At 55.0% G+C, this 15,959-nt stretch overlaps 5 protein-coding genes across 5 annotated transcripts; 3 read left to right on the top strand and 2 right to left on the bottom strand.

Moving 5' to 3' along the window:
• Nucleotides 1–1,371: 1,371 nt before the first annotated feature.
• Nucleotides 1,372–3,104, top strand: CDEST_05493 (Putative extracellular membrane protein, CFEM; the record flags this gene model as incomplete). The annotated part of the gene is made up of 6 exons (XM_062921652.1): nt 1,372–1,597; nt 1,670–1,848; nt 1,914–2,075; nt 2,153–2,541; nt 2,659–2,726; nt 2,821–3,104. The coding sequence occupies 6 exons, from the start codon at nt 1,372–1,374 to the stop codon at nt 3,102–3,104; spliced, it is 1,308 nt and encodes a 435-aa protein (XP_062777703.1).
• Nucleotides 3,105–4,642: 1,538 nt separating this feature from the next.
• On the top strand, nt 4,643–4,891 carry CDEST_05492 (uncharacterized protein; the record flags this gene model as incomplete). Its single annotated transcript, XM_062921651.1, has 1 exon — nt 4,643–4,891. The coding sequence occupies one exon, from the start codon at nt 4,643–4,645 to the stop codon at nt 4,889–4,891; it is 249 nt and encodes an 82-aa protein (XP_062777702.1).
• Nucleotides 4,892–5,816: 925 nt separating this feature from the next.
• CDEST_05491 (Putative major intrinsic protein) lies at nt 5,817–7,286 on the top strand. The gene is made up of 2 exons (XM_062921650.1): nt 5,817–6,397; nt 6,476–7,286. Exons 1-2 carry the CDS (start codon nt 6,084–6,086, stop codon nt 7,272–7,274), a joined length of 1,113 nt encoding a protein of 370 aa, XP_062777701.1. The 5' UTR covers nt 5,817–6,083; the 3' UTR covers nt 7,275–7,286.
• A 1-nt stretch (nt 7,287) lies between these two features.
• On the bottom strand, nt 7,288–10,255 carry CDEST_05490 (Putative flavin monooxygenase, FAD/NAD(P)-binding domain superfamily). Its single transcript, XM_062921649.1, has 5 exons — nt 9,749–10,255; nt 9,521–9,608; nt 9,299–9,457; nt 8,932–9,229; nt 7,288–8,818 (listed from the first exon to the last, which is right to left on the bottom strand). The coding sequence occupies exons 1-5, from the start codon at nt 9,801–9,803 to the stop codon at nt 7,862–7,864; spliced, it is 1,557 nt and encodes a 518-aa protein (XP_062777700.1). The 5' UTR covers nt 9,804–10,255; the 3' UTR covers nt 7,288–7,861.
• An 863-nt stretch (nt 10,256–11,118) lies between these two features.
• CDEST_05489 (Putative chitin synthase) lies at nt 11,119–14,851 on the bottom strand (the record flags this gene model as incomplete). The annotated part of the gene is made up of 2 exons (XM_062921648.1): nt 11,119–12,326; nt 12,376–14,851. 2 exons carry the CDS (start codon nt 14,849–14,851, stop codon nt 11,119–11,121), a joined length of 3,684 nt encoding a protein of 1,227 aa, XP_062777699.1.
• Between the last annotated feature and the right edge of the window lie 1,108 nt (nt 14,852–15,959).

Raw genomic sequence — 15,959 nt, 5'->3', positions numbered from 1 at the left:
TGTGGCTTAGGGTCTGAGACTGTGGCGGTAGTGGCTCGACATTAGACTTGTTGCGGCTGCAGGAGTGTCTTGTATATGTCACCACGTTTGGAAGATAATCAGTCGAGAGTGGTGGTGGTGGGGGTGGATGATGTCGCTACTGAAGCTCTGTTCGTGGCCCTCCCTCCACCCAACCCACGCATCCTTGCCATCCATCACCAGTCACTAACATATATCAGACTTCTCAAAAGAACCCACATCATCCACACGCGAAGAAACCCACAACCCACAAACGATAAGAATTGTTTTCTCGCGACTAATCCGCATCCCAGGACAGGATCCTCGGATCACATCAACCAACTGGCCGGTTGGCCCAATGGCAAGGCGTCTGACTACGATTCCAGTTTCTCGTTTGTCTGACCACGAGCGAAACAAAGACTTAGAATCAGTCATCAGGAGATTCTGGGTTCGACCCCCAGGCTGGTCATTTTTTTTTTGGTTTTGAACCTCGCGAAGGGTATTGTTTGTCCCTGAGACAACCACCACCACTCATTCTTCACTTTGCGAATACGTGGTAATGAGGCGGCATTCCTCGAAGGTCCCTGATCTGTTTGCCCAAGCATGAGGGAGAGCCTTCAACTCGCACACTTCCTTCCGGCTGCAATGTGCTCATCCCACATAGCACGTTGTCGACAAATCGGGAACGCCTTCCATATGTTTCAATACCCGCCCTTTTTGTCCCCTCTGCTAGTACACATGTAGTCAATACAAGACTGGAAGATATGTCTTTGGGGAATAGAAACGACGAGATTTCGACGATGGTGATTCTTCCGCCGTCCTACCAGATCCCCGGGATCGTAGGCGGCGTCTGTCTCCGCATATAAAGAAGGGAATACTCTCAAGCACTCCCCCAACTGTTCAAGCCGCTTGACAGTCTTATTTGTGGTGGCTTCTCGCCGAAAACGGTGTTGCCACTTACCGGGTCTAGATCGTCGGCCCCAAACCGAACAGTCGTGAGCTAGAGTTGAACATCGTCTGGAGGCAAACGCCATTCAACCTACTTCCGCGACAAAAAGGGCCTGTTCTGTTTGTTCTCTTCTTCAAACATAAACGCACTACTTCCCACCGCCCGGCTTTCCCCCCTCCTCCCTCTCCCCCCCCCCCTCCCCCCTCCGCTCCCGCTGCGACTGAGCCCTCGACTCGTAATGCCTCCCTCGTCGACCTGGCCTTGTGTGTCTGTCCCTGCTCCATCGCGGTTGTCTTGCCGTCAGTAACCACTTTGATGGCGGCCCCGTTGTCTGCGGTTCTGCCAGACTGTGCCGTGAGTCGCCGACCTCCCCATCGCGCTTCTGTGAGCGTTCTGCACGATTAGAGAGATCGCTAACATAATTGATGCTCGGCCAGGTACCGTGCGTCTCGCAAGCGCTCAACTTCACCACGTGTGCCGTGTCTAACCTGACTTCGGCATGCCTGTGCTACGATAAGCCATACATTAGCGTCCTCCGTAGCTGCGTGCGCGCTTCCTGCGATCTGGATCAGGCGTATCGTGAGAAAGATCCCTTTCCTATCTCCTCTTTCCCTCGATACCGGTTCATCGACATGCATGTATCACACCTTCGTGTCTGAGGCTGCCTCTCTCACTTCACTTCCGATCACTCAAGCCGGCGACTGACATCTGATTCTTTCCCAGTTGCTAAGAACGTGACGTGGACGCGATGCGGGTTCCCATATCACCATCAGACAGGAACTGTGGCCGGCAGGGTCAGTCTGGTGGTAGGAACCGCCCTCTTCGTCGTTGTGCGGTTGCTCGCCAAGGTTCTAAGATTGTCGTCGTGGGGACCGGATGATGTGACGTTGATGATTGGATATGTGAGCATCTGCTGCTCTACCCCCCCCCACCCTTCGCTCTGTTCTATTACTGATCTCGCAAGCAGTTCTTCTCACTGGGGTTCGCTATCTCCAAGTTTCATGGTAGCTTCCCCCAGATTCCGGGCTTGATTGTACACCTCGTCGTTGACACCCTTCCAGGTTTCCAGCTCGGTATTGGCCGTGATGTATGGGCGCTATCATACGATGAGATAACCCGCTTCATGCAGGTAAGCCTTCGAATCGCAAGGATCGAAAACTACGGCCACGGACTGAAACCACATCCGACTGATCACACCGTCCACAGGTCTTCTTCGCTTTCGAGGTGATCTACACCCTCAGCATCTCGGCCCTCAAGGCCTCGATCCTCTTTTTCTACATCCGCGTCTTCAGCATGGTCAGCAGCACGTTCACCATGGTGCTATGGGCCACGCAGGCCTTCAACCTCGCTTTCTGCATCGCCTTCACTGTCGCGAACTTGAACCAATGCCGGCCCTTCAGTAACGCCTGGGAGGCATGGGACGGCAAACACCCGGGCTACTGCATCAACGTATACGCCATGTTTATTTCGCACGCCGCCATCAACATCGCCCTAGATGTGTGGATGCTCGTGCTGCCGGTCACACAGATCCTTTGGCTCAACTTGAGGAAGAGGCAGAAGGCGGAGATCGTGTCCATGTTCGGGCTCGGCGTGTTGTAAGTCTAGGACGGCGAACAGAAGCCTTTTCAATTTTCTCCCTCTTGTCTGCCCCTGGGGTTCCGTTCATGTCTTCCCTTTTGATACCTCACAGCTGACTTATCATTCTAAAAAAGTATCACAATCGTCAGTGCCATTCGACTCAGAGTATTGATTAGCCTAGAGGGCTTCAAGGACCCTACTTGTAAGCATGAAATCCTGCTTTTCTGTCCCGTTTCAAAACCGCACCCCCATTTTTCAACCGGCTAATACTAACCATCGAATCACCCACCACCTAGACGATGCTTTCTACCTCCACATGTGGTCATACATAGAACTTTCTGTGGGAGTCATTGTCGCTTGTCTTCCGTCCACCCGCCAGCTGTGGCGACACCTGGTGCCCAAACTCCTACGATTTATAGGACTGGGGCCGCCATTGCACCAGAACCAAGCACGGCACGAAGACTCGACCAGAAGGCTCAAAGACATACTCTTCATGAGCACCACACAAGATAAGGCGATTCCGGCAGAGGGCACGGAGAGCGCGGACGCGCCATCGTCGTATCGCACGCGGTCAGGTTGAGGCCTTGATGGCTTCACGTACCGCTTCGACTATTCAACACCATGTAACAGTTAATGCAATGATTGGCTTTATAGACGACTACGGACACCACGTCGAGCGGCGACGGAGCAATAGGTGTCAGCATCGCAGGGACAATGGACTTAAACCCCAAGCTTACGTTTGCATAGGGTTACAAGAAACCCACGTGTTCAATTGGCGATTTGGGATGGTAGACATACACTGCGTAGCAACTTCGAGGTCGACGGGGCATCAACATGTATCATGTTCTGATTCCCGTTGTGCATTTGGGTTCTTCCAATGTCTTTGTAGCACGAGACGATTTAGAACGGAATCTGTTTTAAAGAAAAGCTTTTCGCCATACTTCTCGCCTGATAAATTGAGGAAACAGAGATGGCTAACTCGGGCTGGCGGAGGGAGGCATAGTACGCGGCATAGGAAATGAACTGGCTACCATCGTCACCACTGGAAGCTTGTTTCCCTCCGCATCACAACACGTAGTTAAAAAGAAATATGTTGAGATTTCTATTACAGCAAGGTTGGATGAAGTCATTCACTGCGTGACACCCTCAGCTCTACCAATTTCTCTACAGCGTCCGGTCACTTTTCAAGTTATATCTTAACGCCAGCTCACCGAATAATTAATTTGATTGGCCTTTCATAAGAGACGAATTTCCGGTCCAGCATTGGCCTTGAATTTGACGTCTCTGCATTTTTACTAATTCATTTGAACTGTTGAAACGATGCGGGAAGTTTTTCTTTTGTAACATTTTTGAATTATAAACTGGTCGAAAATACCACCTTATCCCCAGAAGTCCTGCGCAAGAATTAATTGCTATACTTTTTCCTCTATCGGCCACCTCTCGCCGTCCCATTCCCTGCCGACATCTTCAGCCCCCCCTCCTCCGCGTCTAAAAGTTTTAGAGAATGAACTTGGCAAAGGTTCAGTCAGTAAACTCCCGGCCAATGGTCAGAGTATCACAGCATCGAATCCAAATCATCAGCCAAGAACGCTTCATGAGCTACTCACAAGTTTTTGGAATGTGCTCTGAGGTAAGAGGGTGTTAATGCGCCCCTCTGGTAGGAATTCCGTCCACAGCAATGTTTGTCCCATGTTCCAAGATCACTAGATATAGCGTAACACGCCATTCACTAATCATCGGCAATCAACTAGGAAAAGATGAAAGCAATGGATCGGCATCGTGAAGCGGAGTTGTCGAAATAGTGTATAATGCGTGGGTCATCGCCGCGTTGATCACCGTTGCAACAATTATAAGCCCAACCCGATAGCGCTGTCTTTATGATGGCATTCGTTCAACCAGATGACACTGCTCACCAAATGGCGAGGCTACTTCCGTACGGGAAGCTTCCGCTCTCCTTGATAGTCGCTGCGCTTTCGGTGCGTCCGTCGTCTGCGGAAAATATACAAGAAACCCCCACCGGACTCTATCAAGGGGATATCATACAACCCAAACGCGTCTCGAAGCGTTACGGGCGACCTGTCAGAGCTAGTTGTCTTGGTCTCCTGGACGTGTAACACAATGACTTGGGTCCACGAACGGCCCGAGAAGTGCGATTTGCCTGTGTACCAGGTCTTCTTCCGCTCGCTGTTGCCACCATGCGTGATCCTGAGCGACTCCCACGATACCCAGGTCCCTTGCATGCGACGTAAGGGTTTCGGTCACGGGAAAACCATGGAAGACCTCTTTATGGACCCGAAACCGAGTCATAGAGTCAGGCTGAGCATCAAAGATGGGTGTAAAACGCAACGCCAGTTGCTCCAGGACTAACGTCGTCCCCTTTTTGGGCAAATCGTTGCCACACCGGTGATCTACCTCAACTTTCTCCATCTGATCGACCTGTGGCACGAGAAGACATGGATAGTCGACGATCGTCCGTTCTGCGCGGATCAGGACAAATTCTATGCGGCCCTTGATGCTGTCGCCGCCTTCTCTTTCGGCTAAGGCTTCTCTCTCTCGATGAAAGACGAGGCAAGCTCTTAAGGCCCATGATTGTTGCACACGACTCCGCGGGAGACATCCTTCATTGCGCCAGCCCCGGCCTGCTTGTTGAATAGAAAGTCTTTCGTCAAACCGTTGTGCTCGGATGCTTTATACCCAGGATTACAAAGATCTTGCGCCTCGGCCAAGGGACTGGTAGAAAGAAACCCGTAAAATTGATGAGACGCAACGGGGCAAGACATAATGTGCCGCGACTAAACGCGAGAGCATAATTCGTGAGCATGAAAGCAACGATGTTTTTCAACTCACAATCGAACAAGTCTGTTGACTGGGTGGCTTATCTGGCTATCCAAGTTGCGGTAGTCAATTACGACGGCACCCGGGCTGACCGGACTCGGGACCGGGAAAAATGGGTATCGACGGAGTTGGCAAGACAACTGCGCCCAATCAGGAGATGGTGGCTCCGGCCCGGACTACCAAACCCCCGTCCGATGAGCGTCCCTCTAATCTGCCGATACAACTGAGATGGAAACCTGAAAAGTTGATCAACTCGCAGCCAGGAGAGTCTCGAGTTAAAGCTACCCATCATGATTGGAACTCAAAACAGACATGGCGCACACATAGGAACAGGGATTCCGGCTCACTGAATGCTCAAGTGGATGCGTTAGGTGGCGACCTGGTGGATTAATCACAGTGTTATCAAGTTGTTGAATTGCGAATACGCCCCGAACCCACAGAAAGATGCCGTCGCTCCTTGTCCTACCAAATCGGAGGCGGGCCTCGGGAACCACTTGGCGAGCGGGTTCGACAATGCATCATGTTGATACGGTGAGCAGAGGCAACCGTGCGTGCCAGCGTGCGATGGATCGACAAAACAGACGCGGATTTTCGAAAACATAAGTCGGCGAGGGCATCGCCGTTTTTTTGCTGGTGTGAGAGTCCCGTTTCTCCCACATCTCTTCACCCTTCCGCCCACCTAGCTACACGGACACGTCGATTCCTCCAACGCATCCATCCCATCATGTCCACCAGATCTTCCATTTACGACCCGGGCGACCCCAGCCAGCCGCTGCTCTCACAGCAACGACGGCGCACCAGCACCTTCAACTTCCACCTGCCGTCGTTCAGCAGCCACCGCCGCGTGTCGCCTCTGTCGGTGCGGCGCGCCTCGCTTCAAGAGGTGCACCCGCACCACGACGACGTCGAGCCGGTGTTGCCGGCCGCGCCCGTCGCCGCTCACCAGGAGACGCGCTTGCACAAGCCCCAGTGGGCGCTGAGCGACCGACCGCCCAACACATGGGCTCAAATCCGTCACACGTGGCGCGAGGAGTTTGCGTAAGTGTCCGCCCGGTGTTCATCGTAGGGAGAAGGGGGGGGGAGAAGAGAAAAGGTTGAAGCTAATCCGAGACACAGCGAGTTCTGGGGCACGTTCATGATCCTGCTCTTCGGCGCGGGCGTCGAGTGCGAGACGCGGCTGCACTACAGAGGGCCCGACATCCGCGAGAACGCCGGCGACTTCCTGCAGTGCCGGCTCGCGTGGGCGGCCGGAGTGTCGATGGCCGTGTGGATGTCCGGCGGCGTGTCGGGCGGCCACTGCAACCCGACCGTGACCGTGGTGCTGGCCCTGTTCCGCGGCTTCCCCTGGCGCAAAGTGCCGGGCTTCCTCGCCGCGCAGGTGCTGGGCGCCGCCCTCGCTAGCCTTGCCGTCTACCTCAACTACGCCACCAGTATCGCCGCGTACGAGGGCGGCGCCGCCCGCTCCTTGGTCGGCGAGCACGCTACCGCCGGCCTGTTCTTCACGTTCCCCGCCGCGGGGCTGCCCTACGCCGGCGCCTTCTATACCGAGTTCCTGGCCTCGGCCGCGTTGGTCGCCATCGTCTTCGCCCTGGCCGACAAGAACAACCTGGCGCCGCCCAAGGGCACCCAGCCCTTCGCCATGTTCCTGGCCCTGCTGGCCATCGGCTCCGCCCTAGGCATCAATACGGGCTACGCCATGAACGGCGCCCGCGACACTGGCCCGCGCATCGCGTTGGCTCTCGTCGGCTACGGCTCCGACGTCTTCACCCACGATTACTACTACTGGTTCTGGGCGCCGTGGGTCGCCGCCATAGCCGGTGGCGTGGCGGGCGCTTGTGTGTACGATGCTTTCATCTACACCGGGAGGGATTCGCCCTTCAACATGCCGAGGAAAGAGGACGAGCGGGGCTTGTAAGCTGGGTAACGTGAAGAGATGTAGCGTAAGATTAGGTGATGTGGAATGGCGGCTGCATGTGGCCTGGCCTTTGGGAGCCGAGACCGTCTAGCTGTCCTAGAAGCACGTACCACACGGATAGATCGATCTGAGATGATGTGTGACGAGGCTATACAAGTAATGTGTGACGAGGTGTAGCGATAATACAGATCGAGGAGGGAAACTATAGACACTAGAGAACTTGGAGCCTTGCGCGGACGTTCGGAATGCTATTGGATATCATCACGTTCTTGCTCGGATTCGAGCTTTTTATAGTTGTTTCCGGTTTATCGGAGGCCAAACCAACCTCCCCCCCCCTGTCTAGGTCATCAATGGGCAATGCTCTGTTAGACAACCCCTCCATACTTTTGAATCTCACGAGTACTGCAAAAAAACCGTTGATGCAACAGGGTATCGAGGACGGCACGTGTGACTTGTCGGGCACAATTCCACCAGAACGGGTCTCCCAATCCGGAGTCTTCATCACGGCCGTTCAAATTTGAAGCGATGCAAAACAAAATCTACACTTACAAAATGTCTGCTCTCGCCAAGAAGAAAATGTTCTTAGTCTAGATGAACCCCAATAAGTCCTTCTTGGGCCTTTGCACCAAGAGCCACTTCCCCTTCTGTCCCTCGGCGCGATGCTCGTAGCCGTCCCCGTAGAACCCCGTACCCGCCACCTCGGCCTCCTCCTCCTTCTTTTTCTCCTGGGACTCGTCGCCGTCGATGGGGTTCCCGGGTTCGGCGTACTTCCTGACGTGCTCCACGGCCCAGATCAGCTCCTCCGAGAGCACTGGCGGCGCCCGTCCCTTGCCCCGGAGCGTGGGCAGGCCCGCCACCCGGAACAGCCAGTTGAGCCACTCGAACGTCTCGCCCGTCTCCCACGCGATGTCGTGGAACTTGCGCCCGTCCTTGCGGACCAGCTCCTCCCGCTCCCTCTCCCAGCGCTCCTGCTCCTCGACGGGCGGCAGCGCGACCGAGTGCCGCCCCGAGAAGACGCGGGCCAGCGCGATCGCCTGGTACTCGAAGCTGCGGAACGTCAGGACCCGCGGCATGCCGACGATGCCGAGCGTCTGGAAATCCTGGAAGAAGGTGTGCCAAAACGTCTTGATGAGCTTGCCCTCCTTGTAGTCGTACAGCGCCCTCCCGCCGTTGGCCTCGGAGTTCCAGAATGGGTACGAGGGCTTGTAGCCCGTGCAGTAGATGACGTGGTCGACGTCGTCGAGGTGTGAGCCGTCCTCGAAAACGATCCGCCCGTCCAGGTGGTACTCTTTGATGACCGGCTTCCATTCGATCCCCGGCGGCGGCTCGTCACCGTCCCATCGCGATTTCGAACGCCGGGACTGGAACACCGGCGTGCGAGCCGTCTTGACCAGCTCTTCCGTGACATCGTGGCCCGACGCGGAGTTGCCGATGGTCACGATCTTCTTGCCGGTGAAGGACTCCGGGGTGCGGTAGGTCTTGGAGTGGACCACTCGGCCCGGGAACTTCTTGATATACTCGTCCAGACCCTTGACATGAGGCACCTGAGAATGCTGTCAGCATTTCTTTTTTACCATTTCCCACGACTCATAAGAGCAAATAAGAATCGGGAAAGGATGGGCTTTGAAAAAAGAAGAAAGAATTAGCAACCACATACGTATGGAACCGAGTAGTGCCCGTTGGCGAGGACGACGGCGTCAAAGACCTCCTGCCACCAGATGTCGACATTCCGCGCGGCGTCGAATTTGCGCAGCGTCAGTCTCCACTGCTCAGGTCTGTCCTTTGCCGGGATCCTGGTGACGTCTTCGACGGTGGTGTTGAGTACCAGAATGGAGTCTGTCTTGTGCAGTGAAAAGTAGTTCTCGATGTACTGCCGGGGGACCCAGTGCGGCGCAAAGGGGCCGTAGGCGAACCTTGAGTCCGAGAAAGACATTGCAATGTCAGGAACATTAGTGCTGCGGGCTCCCGGTTAGATACCAGGTTTGTGTCCTCTTACACACACATATACGATGCCGAGAACTTACGTCAAAGAGCGGTAGATTGGGGTCTGGGTGTATCTCTCCCGCTGGCTGTGAGGCTTGACCTGGGGCAGCTCGCCCGGGATCTCCACAGCGGGATCGACATCCGGCGGAAGGCTTCCAGGCTGAAGTGGAGGAAGCTCGGCTGGGTTTGGGTCGTAGATCCTGGGGAACGGGCACGATGTCAGTCATGATCCACCACCTAGACCGTTCACGGCGACCTCTCACCATGTGCCACCAGCAGACTCCCGCCGTTCGAAGACTTGGATCCTCTCGAAATAGTTCTCGGCCTTGAACGCGGCAGCAGTAACAGCGCCTAGTGCGATTGCATGAAAACCGTCAGCCCCTCCGAACCTACGATGAGATGAAAACGCACAGAGTGCCCGTGGCACGCCAAGTCGATGAAATACATGCCACGTGAGATAACGAGGTGATTTTGGGGTGGTGTAAGTTTACCTGCGGCACCGGCGCCAATGATGGCGACGGACTTGATCTTTCGCTCGCCGCCCATGGTTGTCTATCAGTCTCTTTCTTTCTCTCTCTCTATCTCCAGAAGAACCTCAGACCACGGGAATCCAGGGGAACAGAGACCGGATCCGTTTTATCAAATTGAAACCTGTCAAGAAGTAGTGCCATACATGTACAGAACAGTATTTAAGAAAAGGGACAATGTTCTTCTCCCTACCCAGAAAGACGAATCGTCTGCAAACGAGTCAGACCACGGTCATTTGTCATCTAAACAGACTACGGGAGGGGTTTTTGGAGGGAAACCGGGCTGATCGGACGCATTCGCCATCTGTCGCCATCCTCAGAAGCGATTTCACCATCGGCGCATCACGTGAGGGTTCGGAGGTCGGAGTCGGCACTTCATTTTTTGGTGGAGGGGGGGGGAAACGGGCGGGCGCAAACCTTAGGGGCCACTCCTAAAAAGACAAGCGAAAGAAAACATTCAAAACGCCTCAATTGGTGTTGAATTGGGTTCGCAGGTGCCGATACTTTGCTTAGACACGAAGCTTTTTAGAGCGGAGGGGCCGGAGACGCATGGTGCTCCGGCCCGGGCGGCGGCTGAGTCGCGGAACCTTTCCGCCCCGCTTTCATCGGGCGGGTGCTCCCGGGTGCGTCCTCCGGAATAGTTCATCAGTACCTCTGGATTTTTCTAATCTCAAGACCGCACATCAATCGCAGGCGAGAGAGTTCCATAGCCGTTATCACTACAGATCAAGACATGTCCTACTTAACATGGACTCACCAAATCGGCAGATCAAACAGCCAGAACCAGTACTCTGGAGAGCAAACGAAGGCGTCCCCCTCGAGGACCCATCCCTCTTTATTCCGTTCAGTATCATTCGTCTATCTACACGTGACTCTTTTCTCAATCCTTGTACATCAAAGGCGTTGTCGACCCGTCCGTTGTTCGTTCTCGTCGTCTCTCATCGCCATGTACATCCTGACATCCTGACATCCACCACAATCTTCCAATCATTACGGGTGATCAAGAGTCCAATTTCCTCCTCATCCCATCAGTATCTCTTCGCGAAAAAACAAGAAAAAAAAAACAAGAGGTAACAACACAAAGTTCCCCGTCTGATATCTCTGAGAAGCACACAACAAAAAAAGAAGGGGAAAAAACCCCCCGGAAGAAAAGAGAAATACAAAAGAACAACCCAAACCTACCTCCATGCAACTTTTTATCCCTACTTTCGGGTTTCGGGGTAGGAGATGTTGAGGAAGAAGAAAACCATGGGGGAAACCATGAACGCCAAAAAAGCTGCAAGTCATGCCCTCGTTAAAAAGCCGCTACGCGCAGAGAACAATAAGTCTAATCCTCAGCGTCGAAAGACGCTGCTGAGCTTGCTGCCACCGACGCTGCTTCCGACGCTGCTTCCGACGCTGCTCATCTTCTCGCTGACCTTTTCGCCGAAGCCGCCCATCCACTTGGGCATCTTGAGGCTCATGCGCACCTGGCCGTCGACGATCATGCTGACGACATTGAGGACCGCAAACGTGGTGGAGCCAATAGCACGGAAGAGCGCTAGGATCGCCACGGACCAGAGAATGAAGGCAAGGTAATAGTTCTCACCAATGCCGCGGTCGCTATACGCTTCAGACACGGCCATGGCGAGGATGGCGTTGCAGATGAGCCACGACAGCACCATGTACGTGCGCACGCTCTTGTAGTAATCCTCCTGTAGTTGCGCTTCAGAAACGGCTGACGCCGGAACGTCGACGCGATCGCGGAGGTTGCGCAGCGCCTCATCGTACCCCGAATCGATATCGAGTTGTTCCGAGGGCATCTCGAGCTCGACGCTGTTGCCCTTGCCGATGGCGCCACCCAGATCCGTCTTCATGACGTTGTCTCCCTTGGTACCCCATGTGACGTCGTGCGTGTTGCAGAAGGCGTAGACTTGTAGAGTGCAGATGTACGCCGGCAATAGCATGAAGTACTGAGCCGCACTGGTGAACAAGTGCCACGGGTCGAGATACATGAAGGACATGACAAAATACAATCCAATGGTCGATAGGATAGAGACGATGAAGTTTGTGAAGACGTTGTTCCCCATGTGAATCTCTGGGTTGTCTTTCTCTTTCAGCTGGCGGATGACGATGTAAAACGTGGCGAACGTCGTGTAAATCATGATGATGCTGTACACGATGATACTGAAAAGGTACAGTTTTTTTGCTCCTTGTGGGCGATTACCCAGCGAGAGGATGAACTGCGCGCAGATGAGCAGAACGCAGATGTACCGCAGGACCGTAAAGATGTATTGGCCAATGTTGTGACCGAAGGGATCCACCAAGGGGTCGCCCAGACCGCCGGCAACGAAGTAGAAGGTCAGGTAAAAATTGGCCAGGGAGAAGTAGGTGAAGATGAGCTGCAAAAATTGGTAGACGAATTCGATGTGGAGGAGGATCTTGCGCGTGATGGTGTGGTCGGTGTGCCAGATCTGCTTGAAATGAACGAGCGAGTACACAGCAGCAAAGAAGGCACCATTGAGCCAACGACGTCGCTGCGATATGAACTCGGGAACCGTGTCTGGGATGTAGTCAGTTGATGTTGAGAACGAGTGGATGTGGGCGCTTACCTGGCACGTCCGTTTCACCGTGGCATCCCTTGACGTACTTCAACACCCAGCTCTCACCACGCTTGGCGACAAGCTCCCAACAGAGAATACGATCCTCGGCGAGATACATGTTGGCGGTGAACACGTCTGCGTGCTGACCGTGCAGCGTCTCTCCTTTGAAGTACTGGCTAAGGGGACCGTGGCCGGTCTCGTCGTTCTGCAGGGCGTGATAGCGGTAGGCACTCAGGGCGCCTGGCAAGACGGTAATGTAGCCAAAGATAGACTCCAACGGCTTATCGAGAATATTGGACATCTTGTACTCGAAGTTCTGCGAGGCCACAAGCGGGTTCAGGAGGTTGACTCCAAAACGGCCCTTCATAGCCTTGATCTCTCCACAAGCACCAGCGACGTTGGAATCGTTGTCGAAGGCCTTCCACAAGTGGTAGAGCGATGTGCCACCGGGCCTCGTGCCGACGTCGAGCAAAATGCAGACATTGGGATTGAGCGCCTTTCCGAAAGCGTTAAAAAACCAACGATGTGAGTTGAGCTTCCGCTGATTCTTCTCCTTCAGACAGAATATCAGCTGGCAAGGGACGATGCCCTTTTCGGCACCCTTGAACTTGAGATCGGAGTCGAGTGAGACTTGCGTCGTGTACTCGTAGACGTGAGCCTGAACGGCTTTCTGGTTGACGTAGTTCTTGGCGATGCCGTGCTGATAGACACCCATGGCTGCCAACGCGTCAAGCGTGCGAGGATGGATCTTCTCTCTGCCATCGGAAACGATGCAGACGACAATCTTTTGCCAACCATTGTCGCCCCACGTGCGTGACTTGGAACGGGCGCAGAAGTGGGAGATGTTCTTCATGACGGCGTACATTGTTCTCGTGAAGTCGAACTCGTTTTCGTTGTACATGGTGACGCAGATGAACAGCTCCGTCTCGCGAGCGGTCTTGCCGATAGACTGGCGGAGCTTGTATCCGCGATCAACAAAGTCGTCGGGGTCGCATGTGACAGCTGTGTATCTCATGTGGGTGAACTCGACCTCGTCACGGCGAGGTAGAAAACTGTAGAGAATCGTGGGGATCTTGCACTCCAGTACCAGCTCACCGTTGATGAGCTGAACCTCCTTTCTCGACATCTGCGGCGCGCGCACACCTCGGCGTTCCTGCATGCCGTCTGGGGCCGGGCCGTAGTGCTCAACCTTTTCATTGACGTCGGTCTCCGTGTCTCCCTCACTGAGGGTGACTTGGTCATGCGACAAGTACGACTCCCTCATGGGCTGGGTCTCGCTGATGTCCGTCTCTGGCCCAAAAACGTCGTCGGTATCATGAAGAGGGATCGACACTGTGGCGTCATCTGCAAAAGCGGCCGAGTTGCGGTTCGCACCGGTCGAGAAGAGCGGCGCAGGGGGGAGCGGTCGTCTCGGGCTTCCACCATATCTGGAGGACGGGGTCCCCGGTCTGGGGCTACCATTGATATCAGATGGCTCGTAGATTCCAGATGGAGGTGGTCGAGTGAAGTCTGATGACAGACGCGACGGGCTGTATGTCCTAGTGGGCGAGGCACGGCCGGCCTGGTACTCGTAGGGGTAATCGTCTTGGTACTCTTGCTCGTAGGTTCGCTCATACTCGCGGGCGTAGTCGCGGCCTTGGAATGGGACGTAGGTCGAGTCGGGCGGCGGCATGCTGGGAGGGTCTCGGATGGAGGCGGATCGGTCGGACAAGATTGACGACGCATAGGATCGTCGACTCGATCGGGGCCTATCGTTCGCTGAGTGTGAGCTTGTGCCTGTACTGTCACCAGAATCGTCTGAGGATGGGGGAAAAGGGCAACTAGAGAACTGGTGCAGTTGACTTTTCCGCACCGAAGGACCCTCTGGAATGGTTGGGAGACTGTCCCGGAGCTGCGTCTCTCTGATAGAGGCGGGCCTCGTCCTCTTCTGCAACTTGACAGTAGTGGACCGCACTGGGATGCGGGAGGCGGGCTGCACATCCGCGAAATCGACAATGCTCACGCCACTTCGGCGTGAAGTGTAGATGGGTTCCGGAGACGAGGTCGCCGTTGGGCGAGCCTCCTCCTGCTGCCGTAAAGCGTCAAGGTGATCTGGGGTAGAGAGCGCCGGGTTTGCAGCGTCCGACTTCTTCCTGCGCAGCGAGAGCGGGCGCGGGAAGAGGCTGGGCGACGACTCGGGCGTCTTGTGAAGCTGTCGAAGGCGAGGGATAGAAGACGCAGAAACAGGAGTAGAAGCAGAAGCAGAATGACGGGGCCGCGATGCGCTGCCGGCGGCGCCGGCGGCGGCGACAGTGCTAGCAGGCGGCGTCTGAATATGAACGCTGGGTGTTACATACGGTCGGCTGTCCATAATGGGCTCCTCGACTGAGGTCAAGAGACGAATAGCGGCAGGGTTGTTGGAGCGTCCTGTGGGTGTGTCGTCGTCGCCGTCATCGTAGGGTGGCAGACTGTAGTCGGGCGGTCGCGAAGGGGTATTTGGGTCCATGGCGAGCGAGTCTCGTGTGTGTGCGTATGTTGTTTGCGCGTGCGCCTCGTGGGTTACCTAGCCAAAACGGTCTGTGGAATGGCGGTACGAATGCCTCCAGAGCCGGTCGTGTGGAGTTTTCTTTGTCTGCAACGGGCCGGCGCCACGATGCGATTGTTACGAGCGAGGGATTGACGTAACTCCCAGTCAGTGGGTGGCGTCTGGGGCGGTACTAATGTCTCGATGCTGTGATGCTATAACGCTGCGATGTTGGGAACGGGGCGTGTGTAAGTTTCAAATGACGATAGTGTCCGTCGCCTGGAGAAAATGAAACTGGCGACGGGATTTCCAGTGGCAGGCAATATCGATGGTAGTACGGAGACTGGGTAGCTAGCTTTCTTGCAAAGTGGGATGGATACGGGGGGAGATGATAAAAGGGAAGACAAGGCAGAAGCTGCGGGAGGGAGGGTCGACCTTCTCTTCCTCTCTCTTTCTCTTTCTCTGTTGGTCTGTCGCCCAGCGCATCCGCGAGTGTGTCGAGGGGCAACAGGGCGGATCGGAGAGTTGGTTCAGGTTGGCACAGCAACGGCGCCGCAATGCATGGGATTCGTGTGGTGTCCTTGTCATCGAAGAGTGGGTCGGAGCAAGGGGGCCGAGCCTGTTGGCCTTGTTGGTGGAACCTCTCAGCTGTTAGTGGCTTGCTAGCGCCTACGGGGAAGGGGGGAAGATCCGCCGACCGTTCCTGATCAGTGATGGCATTGCCTGAAGCGGCAGCGCAAACAAACCACTTTTCTTCCCAATGTTGCACTCACTCACTTTCCTCGCTCGCCTTCCCGCAGCTGCACATCACCCGAGATCCCAGCAAACAAACCTCCTCAACACATGACATGAAAGTCTCTCCGATTTGCCCCTCCCTCAGTCTGCGTAAGCTACTATCTGCATCTTTCAAAATCTATCTGTAAATTCGATGGCACGATGCGTTCTCTGCTGCCGCCAAGGTCGAGCAGGGCTGGCCATCGAGGGCTTCCGTGATCTTAGCTTTCTTTTCTTTTTTTCTTCTTCTCTCTGGCAATTGGGCACGTCCATTTTCTCCACGAGTGACCCTCTCTTCTTCCCTTGATTCCACACA

This window comes from Colletotrichum destructivum, chromosome 3 (assembly GCF_034447905.1).
Source record: "Colletotrichum destructivum chromosome 3, complete sequence".
NCBI lineage: Eukaryota > Fungi > Ascomycota > Sordariomycetes > Glomerellales > Glomerellaceae > Colletotrichum > Colletotrichum destructivum.
The sequence above is the reverse complement of the archived record's forward strand: the minus strand, read 5'-3'. Positions and strand labels throughout refer to the sequence as shown.